This window comes from Cyprinodon variegatus, unplaced genomic scaffold, assembly GCF_000732505.1.
Source record: "Cyprinodon variegatus isolate N-32 unplaced genomic scaffold, C_variegatus-1.0 Scaffold307, whole genome shotgun sequence".
Taxonomy (NCBI): Eukaryota; Metazoa; Chordata; class Actinopteri; order Cyprinodontiformes; family Cyprinodontidae; genus Cyprinodon; species Cyprinodon variegatus.
Genome location: NW_015150760.1, coordinates 523,584 through 537,400, shown reverse-complemented (window position 1 = coordinate 537,400; position 13,817 = coordinate 523,584). Strand labels below are relative to the sequence as shown.

Sequence of the window (13,817 nt, the reverse complement as noted above, 5' to 3'; positions counted from 1 at the left end):
TTTTTTTTTTCTCCCATGCACCTCTGAATGCTGACACTTTACTGAAACAACTGAAGATATCGGACAAAGAAACATTTACAGAGGAAAATGATTTGTTTTAAAGCATGATTGAATGAAACTTGCTTTCTTCGTGTAAAGTGTCTTTTTTGTATTTTACTTTTGTGAAAAGAAAGAGAATGAGAAGGGAAAAACAGAAAGGTACCCAATTGAAAAAAAAGCAAAAACAAAATGAAGAAGAACATAGTGAGGTTTACAAACTCCATTTCTGTATTACTTATCACTTCTGATGGTGTAAAAACTACCCTCACAAATATGTCTTGAACTATGATGATCCCAGTCAGAGAAAGTTAATATAACATGGCCTCCTATTCCTTTCCTAAATATGGCTTCTCCCTTTCTGCTGATCAAACTGATATCAGGTTACCTGAATTCTTACTATTTAACAAAGAGCAGAGTACTCTGGTGCTTTTCCCCAAAGAAAATAACATTAAAAAAAATTTAAAAGCATTAAAATATTATAGTTTTTTTCCTTCTAAACAAACAGATTTCCTTTTAACTGTTTTTCTTTTTGTTTTTTGTTTTTTACTTCAATGTGTTTATCTCAGTAGTAATCTACACTGACTTTTGTGTGTACAAATAACACGACTAGCAACAACAGCTGTGTTAAGGGTCAAAAACTGACTTCGTCCTTTGGCTTCCTGACGGGTTGGAGCGTAAAAGGTTGTAAAACACCTGAACCACACCAAACACTAAGTCCTACCAGCCTTCCTTTACTCCTTCCTCTTTCTGAAGCCCCTAGACCTTAAGATGTATGCCAGTCTTTCTTTGATAGAACCTGAGACTGGCTTGAAGTAGGATAATGCAATTCAATTCACTGCAGGTAAATGCACTCAGGCTATAAGCCATAAAGGTACCTACTTTTTTCAACAAGTATAGTGTGCTCACAAATTTGGATTTGCTATGAGCCATTAAAAAATACAGTTAGGGTTCTGGGTAGCATTCTCCTCACTAAGGTGAGGCAGAGCTTTACATTTGAGATCAGGATGTTTGTTTTTTGTTTTTTTCAGACCACTATCTTTTAACTATTTTTAGTTTAACTTCCTGCAGAACAGACTCCTTTAGTGCACACATGGCACTGGGATAAAGGGAAAAGGCTGACTGAAGCTTTAGTCTGATTTGAGTTTGGTTTGTTTTAGAAATTCATTAACTTGGAGTAGTATATATATATATATATATGTATATGGTGTAACAGAAACTGTAATTATTAGACAATCAGTATTCCTGCCTAAACTGCTGATGCTGTGAATTTCATACCAGAAATTGATACCAGTGAGACCTGTTAAAAACTTCTAAAAACTGCTGTTGCCTTTCTTTAAAATATAGTCCCCTTTATGGCCACTGATCTTCATTCTGTTTGAGAGTCCAGCGGCAGACACCTCTACAAGTACATTTTATAATTCCTGTGACATTTTAGACTACTTTTGAGTATGTGCCTGTCTCTTTGCATTCACACGCTTGTGCATGTGAAAGAAGAGAATGGGCTGTCTCCCAGGATGTGCAGCTCACGCTTTATTAGAGCAGTAGTACCAGTAAATCAGAGCTCAGCTCTTCCTGGAACGGCTACAACCTTTCCCACTGAGCACTATTACTGAACAATCATAGGCTAGCCATGATAATTAGCAAAGCATCTATCCATTGAACCCTCCTGTAACCCCCCACAACCACCCCCCTCTCTACTCCTCCTCCTCCTCTGTGTCTCTCCATCCTCTCTCTACCCATTATCTTGCTAGAAATCTAAGTGATTAACGCAAGGTTCTTACAGGGAAACACTTTGAGGACATTTCACATTACCTGTCACAACTTTTCCTTTGACATTTCACAGAGTAACATCTACTTTAAGTCTACAGGTGTGTCTCAAATTCAAATATCACTGAAAGATGACTTATTTCATTAATTTAGTTCATAAAGTTTAAATGCTGAATATATATTTGTATTAGATTTATTACAAACTGATTAATGTTCATTCGTATGATCTGAGATGTTCTATTTTTCAGGACAACTCAACTAATAAATGTTAGCAACACAAAATTTTGACCTATTAAATAGGATTTCCTTTTATTGCATAGTTTGTATATTAAATGGAAACACTTTTGTCTTCCTCTCCCTTTGCCTTGAGAGTTTAAGGAATTTGATTTAGACATTAAATTTAAATATATACTTATAAAAAAGAGGGCTCAGGACAACGAAGCAATGGTCCACTCCTTTTTACACCAACTCTAAGTAAGTTGATTCTTATGTAACTAGTTTAGGATTGTCCTAATGAAGCTAGTGTAACAGTGGTAGCCCTTGTCCTCTAAAATGCTGTGTCTCTTCAGACAGCAACTCGACTCACAATTTACACCCTATGAATTTAAACTTGTTCAGTGAGCATTGCATCATATTCCTTTAAGGTTGCAATTCAGTTTCTTTTGCACTTTTTTATAGAAAAATATATTTCTTTCATTCAATTTCTAATATATCTGAATTACATCCTCTGTTATTATTGCAATATTATCGAGAAGATAAGTAGAAAACTGTGAAAGGAAAGCTAAAAATCAAACTAAATGGCAAGTCATAGCACATCACTGTATCTAATGATTGTTTTTGTAGTTTTATTGAACTAAGTTTGAAATACAACAATAAAAAAAACTTCATAAAACAGTAAGTAAAGGTTTTAGAGTCAATATCATCACACGTCATCATTAAAATGCAAAGTAATCAAGTCTGCTCAAAGCATAATCAAGGAAACACTTAATGTATGAAACAATTAATCCCCTAATTTATGTTAAACCCTTTTTTTCCTCAATATTTATCATGATTATTTGGTCTCTGCAAAAGATTTATATTTGCTTTGGTTTGACTTGCCTCATGTTAATCATAATAATAGATAAAGTAACTAGAAGGTACTGCTAAAATTGTTGTCTTTGATGATGGACAGAACATTGGCTTAAAAGGGGTGCTGTCTGAGAGTATAAGTTCATATGGATAACAAAGGACTAAGAATGTATTTCACAGTTTTTTCAGCTAAATAGAGCAGGACCATGACACAGGAAAGGATGTCAGGACTTGCTCAGTTTAAGATCCACGTTTGATAGTGACGGCACTTTCTCCCCATCTTTCCGCAGCCAACTGGCATCTGGAGTGGATTTTGTGCTAGCAGACACCAAAGAACATGATTACATTCGGCTAACTGTGCTCTAAACTGATTATGCATGTGCCAAGCTAATGGACTACATTTGCAAGAGGAAAAATAACATCCAATCAATCTCAATTACTGCCGATTGTACCGGCCCCCGAGACAAGGAAGGTAGCCAGCAACCCCCCCCAACCCACTCCCCATGCTTCTCTTCTTTTCCTCAAACCTCAAATGCAAGCTGAGGCCTAAAGCTAGGCCTGCTTGGGATCCATCCTTTCCATCTTGTCAGAGTAACCAGGTTCTGGAAATGGATTAGCCTGCCACATACTCATAATATCTTCAAAGACGATCCCTACACATATAAATGACCAAGTACAAAGCAGGTTTATTGTTATTGTCAAGGTTACTGGTGCAACAAGTAATGATGAAACCTGGTGTTTTAAAACCAAACAACAACATAAAAACAGATGAAAGAGAGAAAGATAAAAATGTAACGCAGCTAAATTCAAGATGACGTGTCACCTCCAATTTACACTTATTCCGGATCTTGTACATTTAATGTTCAAAAGTTAGGTTTTGAATACCTACGTTAATAGGTTAACATGCTGTCTGTGGAGCTGGTTTACAGTTACCTTTTGTATCTCTGCTTATTTTTCTATGTCTGCTTCTGTCTCCTTGAACACCAGTCGGCCTCGGCAGATGGCCACTCGTACTGAGCCTGGTTCTGCTGGAGGTTTCTTCCTGTTAAAAGGGAGTTTTTCCTCTCCACTGTCACTACAAGAATTGCTTGGTGTGACGGATTGCCTTTGAGTCAATGAGTCGATGCAATAAGTTGGTTTTCCTTAAGATAGAAACATTGAATCAATTTAACTGTATGATCTGGTTGAATTGTCTCTGTAAAGTGCCTTGAGACGACGTGTTGTGAATTGGCGCTATAGAAATCAACGTAATTTAAATTAATTGAATATACGCAGCCAAGTTATTGTTATTGTTAATTGTGCAGTTGATAATATATGCCCATATAACGTGTGACAAGTACATTTCTCCAGTGTGAGATCAATTAAGCCATTCAATCAATACTTGTATATGCATTAATATGCCAGGGTTTTTGGGCAAATATAGCTCAGTTTTCTGTTGGAAGAATGGGATTTCTGAATATCTACTGCCATCTTCCAGCAGCGTCTGGCAAAAAAAAGAATCTGAAATCATTTCTTTCCAGTGCTGAACTCCGTTTTATAGTGATATTGGGAACTTCATATGGGCTACACACTGCACCTTAGTTCCAGACCATACCTCTAAGATTGGAAAACATGATTGTGTAATGCTCTTTTGAGTAGACTATTTATTTTCTCTGAAGTTGTGCAAATGATGATCATTGTAAAATGTTAACTGCACAGCAAAAAACATAAGCCTGAATTCAGGAGTGGCCATTCTAGAAGTATTTCCATCATGCTTTCTCATCAGAACCACTAAATCCCTCATTATTTTATGGAAAAGAAGAAGGTAAAAGGAAGCTTAGGATCACATGATCGAGTGGGAAATACACAGTTCTCAAAAAGGTTATGTCAATTTAGAGTGCAGTCTTTAAAGTAGACAGCATCAGCCTCCACTGTGTGGTGGTCCAGTGGTTGGGATAAGTTGCTGGATCATTCTGTGGCCTCCAAAAACATTCCAATACATGGGGTGGTGGGGGTAATATTTTTAGAAAGCCCTAATATGGGCCACATACCACAGACTCTGAAATTATCCCATCTAACTTAGCTCCCAGTTTAAACCTTCCTTTTTAATTCCAGTAATTACAGGCTCCAATTTATATGGAGCTACACACACAAAAACACTGTTTAATGCAAACCACTTTGATTTGGGTGAAGTGTCCCAAGCATATCCCACATCTTACAGCTTGTTTATGCTGAGTTGATGATTTATTTTGTGTCTGTTTTCATTTAGTCTTTTTCCATCCATGCATTAACTGAGAGCCCTTTGCAGCCATTGGTGGGTAAGGAAGATTTTTGCCTGTCTGTATCTTACCCAAAACTGTAAATCAAAAAGGAGTAAAAAACTGTGCAGCCGAGAAACCTCACAACCATGTATTTGTCACTTTGTTAAGTCATAAACTAGTGTAATGAATCTTGCGACTTGTGCTCATCTGTGTTTCTGAGTTGTGTCGGGGATAAAGCAGAGCTTACAAGGGCTAACATTTTCACCGATTTATGGAGCAGGTGATTTCAGTAAAACTGCACACAGTCGTAGTTGGAAACCCAATTGGTTTTAAAAAATATGGAGCCATCTTAAGAGGCTTAAGTCATAAAAAATGATCATGCCTGAATGTGTTGTACATATTTAATCCTCCACAGCCTGAACTCTAGTGTGACATATGTGTTCTCTCTCCTTAAAAGCTTGTGTAAAAAAAAATCTATGGAAAGAAAGAAAACAGAATCCCTTCTGATTTTGACAAAAGTAGAAGACAAAGACAAGAAGCTGTGGCCTATTCTTTCAGCCAAAGTGCAGCTCTGAGATTTACAAGCCTAAGTCTGTCTATTTGATCCAAAGCTGCAAACTCATTTTAATTCTTACTCCAAAGTTTAAAAGGATGTACATGTTCAATACACTGAAAGATCTATATCTCTCATTAACCCTGATTTGGTTATAAAATAACAAACCAAACATCCTCTTGGTTTTCTGTGACATATACAGTCAAAACACTCCATCTCACCTAGATTTCCAGCAAAATCTGAGACTGATTTCCCTATTTTACCACTTTGTCAGCACAAAAACACTGGGGAACAAATTATGTCTGTCACACCATTGAATTTAAGAGATTATTTGTCATACCAATAGATTTTCAAATAAATAGAATTTTTAAGAGGTTTGAAACGATTCCAGCTCCCTTTGTTATGTAATTCAAACGCCATGCCTCAGGCAGTAAGCATGACTTCTTCCCCATCATCTTTAAATATTTCTTGGATAAGATACACAACCAGAGGTGCAAAGGAATGCAATAGAAAAATAAAATTCTTGTCTACTTTTAGAAACTCAAACAGCTTAATGGTGATAAGAAACTTCCTACCAACCTATCAACAGCTGTAGAAAGATTTTCTAAGTGCCACCTAAGCTTACATCACATACATGTTACCAGTGTTTTTTGTCTTGTCAGTATGTGCAACTATGCCAGTTAAGGTTAAGCGCAGACTAGCCAAAGCCGCAGACATACAGGATAGGCACCTAAGTGGAATCAGGCCTGTTAGATTTATGGCCATTTGTTCCGAGAGTGTTCATCCACTGGCTATTATGGAATGATTAGAGGAGAAGGTGAAGCTCCAAGTCCAGCAAAAATCAATAAGGCTGTCGAGAACAATTCAGCCCTTCCCGCTCAGAGGAGTATTAGCACCAAACCTCTGTCTCCTAACACTTCTTCATTCGTCTACCAAGTGATTTAGTCCTGCGCTTCCAAGCCAACTTGTCCTGCAATGTTCTTCTGAGGGCAGCAGTGTGCAAGGCTTTAGTATGAAAGCTTCACAACAAAGCTGTTATTCATGCCTCTAAAGAATAGCCACAGTGATGTTGGCAACACAAGAACATTCATTAAGTCTTGCTTAAAAAGACTAGGATAGAATGGAGGGTACTGAATAAGAATTTTACCCTTTGTGAAAACTCTATAATATTCAACCATTTCTCAAAAAGAACAAAAAAAAATTTCATGTATGGCAGAACCACTATATTCCTCTAAGCAATTTGAACATGAAAAAAATTTGTTTGGCAGAACATATTAAGAAAAACAAATGTACACATTTATAACTTAAAAACAGCCTGAAAAAAAAAACTGAAAAGAAAAGTCTAACATGAGTGGAGGATGTTATAAAAACAATAAAAGGACCACTAACCTTATACAGTTTGAGGCTGGCCTCATGTCGTGAATTGACTGTGTGCATCCTCAACTTCTCCAGGCTATTAGTGTAGTAGTCACAGGCATTGCACTTTAGGTGCACCGGATTGCCTATTGCCACACACTTTAGTCGCCATTCATTGCCTTTGCCCCCTTCTTTGATGTGGGCAACAAGCTGGTACTTCTGCACATGCTTGTCTGTTTTGCAATGCAGCTGGAAGTTGGCTTTAAGTTGTGTGGTGTAGTGGCACAACTTGCACTGATGAGAGTCTCCCACCACAGCACGCCACTCCTCCTCTGGCAGGCTGCGTTCGGCACCCATATGCATGCCTAGCACATCCAGGTTGTCAGTGGTGAAGCGATTGCACACAGCACACTGAAAGAGCTTGAGGGATGGATCTGTGGTCTGTGATAGGCTTTCTCCAAGAGTCATAAGTTCCTCGGACACCAGCTGCCCACCACCAAGACGCACATCCATTGGGACTTCCCCACCTCGAGAAAAATAAAATAATGTAAATGAAAAAGTGGAAGTACAGATTGATTATTACACTGATAGCTAAAACACACAGATTACATTTGATGCTGTTTAAACCAGATTTTAACATACACTGTGTAAGAAAAGAAAAATCACATGCTTTATTTTCCCTACACAACATTGCATCACTTGGCTTAGCTGTGTGGTACACTTGGCTTAGCTCACTTAGCTGTGTGGTACAATAATTTATACATGGACCCATGTTTTTCCATGAAGAATTGAGGTTAGGACATTTAATTGTAACTCCAAAACTTTAACCTTCTTGTCCTAACTCCTTTGTAACAAATATGGCAATATGATTTTGCTCAATGTTCATTCAGCAGATGCAACTATATCTAAGTTTTAATTTCCTGGTCCATCTCTTGAGGTGTTTTTGCATTAAACCTTACAACTTACTTTCCCCATTATGCATTTTTTTGTCAAGTACACTTCAAACAAACACTAACTTCTGCCCATATATTCACAAGGTCTTTTGCTTTTCCTTTGTCTGTAACTGCATTAAAATGGACACGGCTTCCCTAATGGTTTGAAGGCTTCACATTACTGTGTAGATTCGGACAATGGGATTTCTACCAAAGGGTGAAGCAGAAGGTTGGAGGGCAACAGTTCTCTCCCTGATGTATCTTTGCTGGTTTTATTTTCGATTTTCCAGTGATGCAGCACAAAGAAGCAGCATGTTTGAAGTGCTGTCTAAAACTACAACCAAAGCTGTGGCACCAATTAAATGTGAAATAACCCGTCAGAGATTTAAAGAACCATGAACTCATCATCTGTGCTTTCTCAAATATTTTAAAGGCTTAGCAATGTTGTTGCATGTGAACTTCTGACTTGGAAGAACGTAATAAAACATTCCTTATAAAGTTTTAACTGTTAAATAGCCAATACATATAATTTTGGTAATCCTATTTCAACTGAAACAGGAAAGCTTAGGAAAATAAAGGTTTATTTCTCTTTTTCTACTCTATATGTAGGTGTTTATACTCTGTATGTAAACACCTACTGTCAAATGTATGTTTAATATTACAAATTAAATAATAGGCATTTATTCATATTATCTTAACAGATTAAATCTGTTTATTCCTGGTGCTGATTTATCTGCAGCCAACTAACAACATAGCTCATGCCCATGAAGTTCATAAAGGCTAACTTTAAACACAAAATTAGGTAAGAGGTAGCCCTTCTTCTACCTTTAGCTGCCCTTTAATCTTTCACAGCCCAGGCTGAGCATATAGGCCAGACCTGGTCCAGTTTTTCACTGAATTATTACTAGCAGCTCCTTTCTATTTATTGTTGTAAAGAGCAAAGCTACTATTCCTCCATTACGGGGCTTTTATAAGATAGATGGAGACCTTTGTTAAGTCATATAAAATCACTTGCAGACATTGTATGAATTACTAGTTTAAGGCACTGAATTAAAGCTCTGCACCTATTACCACACATTTCTTTAATATTAAACCATAAAGCTGAAAGACATACACAATCTGGGTTTTTGCATATATATATATATATATATATATATATATATATATATATATGTGTGTGTGTGTGTGTGTGTGTATAATACCCTTTTTGCCTATTTTATTACTTTTCTCAGCATTGGGTCATTAAAAATAAACTTTAAGCATAACAGAATAAATTATATAATTTTTCCCCTCTCACCTGTCCTTTAACTGACCAGTGATTATGAAAAATGTTAAAATCAGGAGAGGCAAGATGTGACTTACCAAGTGCAGGAGCCAAGGTAGCCATGCTGGGATCAAGATGAAAACTCCCCATTAAGAACTGGGCCTCAGGTCCAGCTGGGTCTATCTTAAGGCCTGGTGGAAGGCTCATGTTTTGGGTCAGGTAATACTGGTAAAGCTCAGCCTCAGATGGCGAAGTCATGGCTCCTATTCCAAGTCGCCCATGCTGCATCTGAGTCATGTTTTGTTGGAGGAGCATCATGTTGTGCATGTGCTTCTCACTGGTCATGTGGATGCGTAAATTCCGTGCAACATTGGTTTCGTAGTCACAAACTTCACACCGCCAGGTAGGTTTGCTCTTCGGCTTGGTCGGTGATGGAGCTCCACATGGTACAGACAAATGAGAGGACGACTGCGTTGGATGATGGTGAGAACTGTGATGGCTGCTGGCCTGGGTCACTGAGGGCACAGCCACCACTCCACCTGGAGTGTGTCCAAAGACCTGTTCCTGCGCAGAGCCAATAGAGCCTCCATTCTGCAGCGTCTGCATGTTGTTCAGGTGCTTATCTGACTGCATGTGGATACTTAAGTTGCCTTTTGTGGTAGTGGAGTAATTACACACCTGCAGAACAAAGCATGTTTTCTCGTTAGGTGTAATAATGCAATTGAGGCTTAATTCTTAGATACAAATTTACATTTTATATATTATATTATATTTTATATAATATTATATAACATAATATAAAATTATTTCCATCTCTTAAAAAATGTGCACTAGGACCTTGAATGTCTTCATACCTCACACCGGAAGGGCTTGTATCCGCAGGTATAGCTTTCTCCACGAGCCAGACGAGGGTGACTCTGACCACTGCTGCAATACACACAAGAGCCCCCAGAGTCTGGGTGTTTTTCTTTCATATGGGCCTCCAATGTCTGCTGGTACTTATAATGCCAATTGCATTTGGGACATTTTAGTGTCTTGCATGAGTTGCGTGAATGCATCATGGTCATATGACCCCCCAAGGAGCGTGATGAACCTAGAACAGTATCACACTTGGGGCATTCTACTCCACTTCCTCCACTCCCACCTTGGCCGTGGTTCTGTGAACAGTCACCCATCCCTGTTATATCACAAGAACCCCCTGGGAGGGGGAGGGGGTGACCATGAGATGACGGGTGCAGGTGATGATGATGATGGTGTATGTGGTGATGATGCAGAAGGGCTCCATTTTCCTCCTCTCCTTCTGCTGGGCAATCATTTGGTTCTGGAGCTGTGGCACTATCTCGATTGGCACTTTCATCAGCAGCAGCATTGGTGGACAGAGGTGAGGAAGAAGTGCCAGCATTGTCATCCTCGCTCCTTCTGACGGCAGCTGCCGCTAGAGCCATGGGAACAGTTGGTCCCTGGCAGTTAAAGCTCAGAGGGAGCTCTGATGTCCTCCCCCCACCATCTGCAGCTGAAGCCTCTTCCTTGACAGAGGAGGAAATGGAAGCAAGGGCTTTGCTGTTGAGCGCAGAACCAACTGCAGAGGTGCAGGCAGAAGGCTGGAGAGTGCTACTAGGCATTAATAAAGGAGATTTGGAATTGCTTTGGTTTGAGACAGCTTGTTCCCCCGCCTCACTCCCACCGCTGCTACTCTTACCCCCACAGGCCACTGCGGTGCTTTCTGCCTCCACCTCATCTTCCTCTTCCCCTAATAATAGCTCATCCTCTTCTTCTGAGCCCCCCAACTGGCTGGATAGCTGCACATTGCTTTCATGTCCCTCAGTTCTTCCATCTTCTCCCTTGCATGCCAGCTCTTTCCCCACAGGCTCCTCTATTCTGCCTCCCTGTTTGGGAAGGGCATTGGAGTCTTTGGCAGAGCCTGGAGAAGAGGTAAGAGCGGATGCTTGGGAAACACTTCGTCCACCTATAGAAAGAACTGAACTAAGTGGTGTTTGTTGTTGCTGCTGTTGCTGGAGGCCAGAGTCAGAGTCTTTGATCAGAAGGGTCTCACTGCCCCCACTGCTGTTTCCAGGCTCTAGATGGACACCACTAAATGTGCCATAGAAGCTCTGTCCAGAGTTAATGGGTAGCAGGGTAGGTGGCAGAGGACTGCTCCTAATTTTTGGTTCCAGGAAACTAATAAGGGGTTCCTTGTCCTTTCCAATGCCCTGGATAATGGCAGAGGCATGCTTGTCCCCTAACAGCTGCCGTTCATCTTCACACAGTGTCATGCGGTGATCATGGACAGCATGAGTGGCAAAGGAACGAGCATAGCCAAAGGACAGCTTGCAGAGAAAACACATTAAAATGGGCTTACCCTTGCCATAAAGGGCTAGCCCATCAAATTTGGAAAAATCCACATTGTTGGGAACATCTTTGGAAACACAGGACCTCTTTGCAGACCCATCGCTGTTCAGGTAATCCTTGTTGCTTTTGTGCCGCACATCAAAGACACGAAAACTGTGCAGGACAGGACTAAGGCCTGCCATTGTTGAGGTATTGGGAAAACTCTGGTCTGAATTACCAAACCACTTCCCAAAAGAGGATGCTATGTGGAAAGTATTGATGATCTGTGGGTAGACTGAGGACGAAGCCCCAGCCGGTTCTCCCGGTTTCCCCCCACTTGTGACAGAGTTTGTAGGGAGCAGGCCAGGTACCTTACCACCACTACTTTGGATCAGTTGACTGAGGCTCTCTACAATGTAGGCTGAGCCATCGGGCTGATAAACTATCTCTCCAGCCAAGTTTTCCACATCACTGCTCTCTTCTTCCTCTTCCTCTTCTCCTTCATCACTTCCACTCTCAGGTGGTTCTTGCTGTTGCTTGGGATGATGTAGCAAAAGAGTGGGCATTCCTCCTCCCCCTGAGGTTATTGGTATCCCAGGGAAAGGTTGAAGACTTGGAAAACAGCTGTCAATCTCCATCTCATCTAAGTCCTCTGATTCTTCCTCTTCTCCACAGCTTGCTCCCTCCTGCTCCACGCCTTCAAGACGCTCTCTCCTGGAATGCAGTTGGCCAATGGCAGAATTATCAAGGTGGGCCAAAGGTAATGTCTGTTTTGGCTGCAACTGCTGTGACTGTAGGTCTCTCAGCCCGTCATGAGGGGCAATGGAGTTCGTGGGCTGAGAAGGGTAAGATCCAGAGAGGGACAGGGCATCCAGAGAAGGGGCCTGTTTGGTGCAAGTAACCTGTGAGTTAGAGTGATCGTTCCAGGGCTGTGGTGGTTGCTGCTGTTGGGAGGAGCTGAGCCCATCCTCTGTCCCAGAAACCACGGGAGACTCACAGCTTTCCATGCTGATGCCTACATGAGGCGTTCATCGCATCCAGGCCTGTAAAAATAAATATCAGAGGTTACTAATTTATACTTTTTCTACCAATCAACTGACTTCAGTCCAGTGTATTTATATTGTATAACACACATCATCTTAAAACAATTCAATCAAATAATTCGGATAGACTGGTACAGACAAATCTTCACACAAATCTTATTACTTGCCATGTCGAAGATAGAAACAAATGTCTACATTTGAATCAAAATTACTTCCTCATTTTAACAAATCAACAATAAAGCACAGCATTAAAATGTATACATGGCACCCTTGAAAAAATATCAAAAGCATAGCAAAAACTCTGAGATATAATTGGAAAGCTGACACCCTACTCATTACGCTAGATTAGGCACTTAAACACAATACCTGAGACAAGCACTAATAAGCCGTCCATGATTCATCTTCCTGCCATATCAGAAAAGTACCATCTTTTATCTTCAACCTCCAAACAACACCCTTAATCTTATATTCTGCATATCCTACATCCGTTTTTAATTAACTTGCAGTCAAACTAACTTAATAGATCAAATAGATTCCTTGTGAGATAATTATACACTGAGAGAAGCCACCCATCAGCACATCACACATTAATATGACTCAAGGAAAAGGTGAAAATGTGTTGTTTTAAAAATATTTTAGCAGTATTACAATTTTAAGTCCTCTAGAGCTGAGGTAAAATTGAACATTAGAGATAGTATTCATGAGAATTATTGAGAAAGAGATGCCTAAACTCTCCTAAGTATTAAAGACTGTATTTTTTTAGGAGCTCAAAATATATAGGCTGGGTTGGGACTTCACTCCAGCTGTGTTTAGATCTTACATCCAATAACCTCTGAGCTTAGCCTGGTTTCAAACACTCTAGCCATCATCCGTCTCTGAAATAATAAATGGGAGCTGAGCTTTCGGGAGCTGGCCATGCCCCGAGCATCTGAGAGGCCCAACACAGGCTGCAATTTAGAGCACAGAAGAGATAAAATGATAGCACAAGATACTGCTGAGCTAATAATTTTATTAAAGGGATGCAGCCAACATTGATTAAAGGGGGCAATCGGGCCGAAGCCAATAACTCTGGGCTGCCCTTTAACCCACCAGTGCTGAATATTACATGAGTAAAGTTTCCCGGCACCAAGCTCACTGCAATGTCCCGGTTGATTAGCAAATTCAGTGCTTGCACTTGATTTATTTACTTATTTACTTAGAGATGCAAATTTCAGCTGTGATCAGAAT

The 13,817-nt window shown here is 40.0% G+C and overlaps 1 protein-coding gene across 6 annotated transcripts in view; it reads right to left on the bottom strand.

Moving 5' to 3' along the window:
• zfhx3 (zinc finger homeobox 3) overlaps window positions 1-13,817 on the bottom strand; it is a 315,185-nt gene that overhangs the window by 74,596 nt on the left and 226,772 nt on the right. For all 6 annotated transcript variants that reach the window (XM_015384203.1, XM_015384202.1, XM_015384204.1 and 3 more), the window contains 3 exons: window positions 10,074-12,590; window positions 9,318-9,897; window positions 7,057-7,550 (listed from right to left, as the gene is read on the bottom strand). In XM_015384203.1, coding sequence (XP_015239689.1) covers window positions 7,057-7,550; window positions 9,318-9,897; window positions 10,074-12,554 — 3,555 coding nt within the window. In that variant the 5' untranslated portion in view covers window positions 12,555-12,590. The remainder of the gene's footprint in view (window positions 1-7,056; window positions 7,551-9,317; window positions 9,898-10,073; window positions 12,591-13,817) is intronic.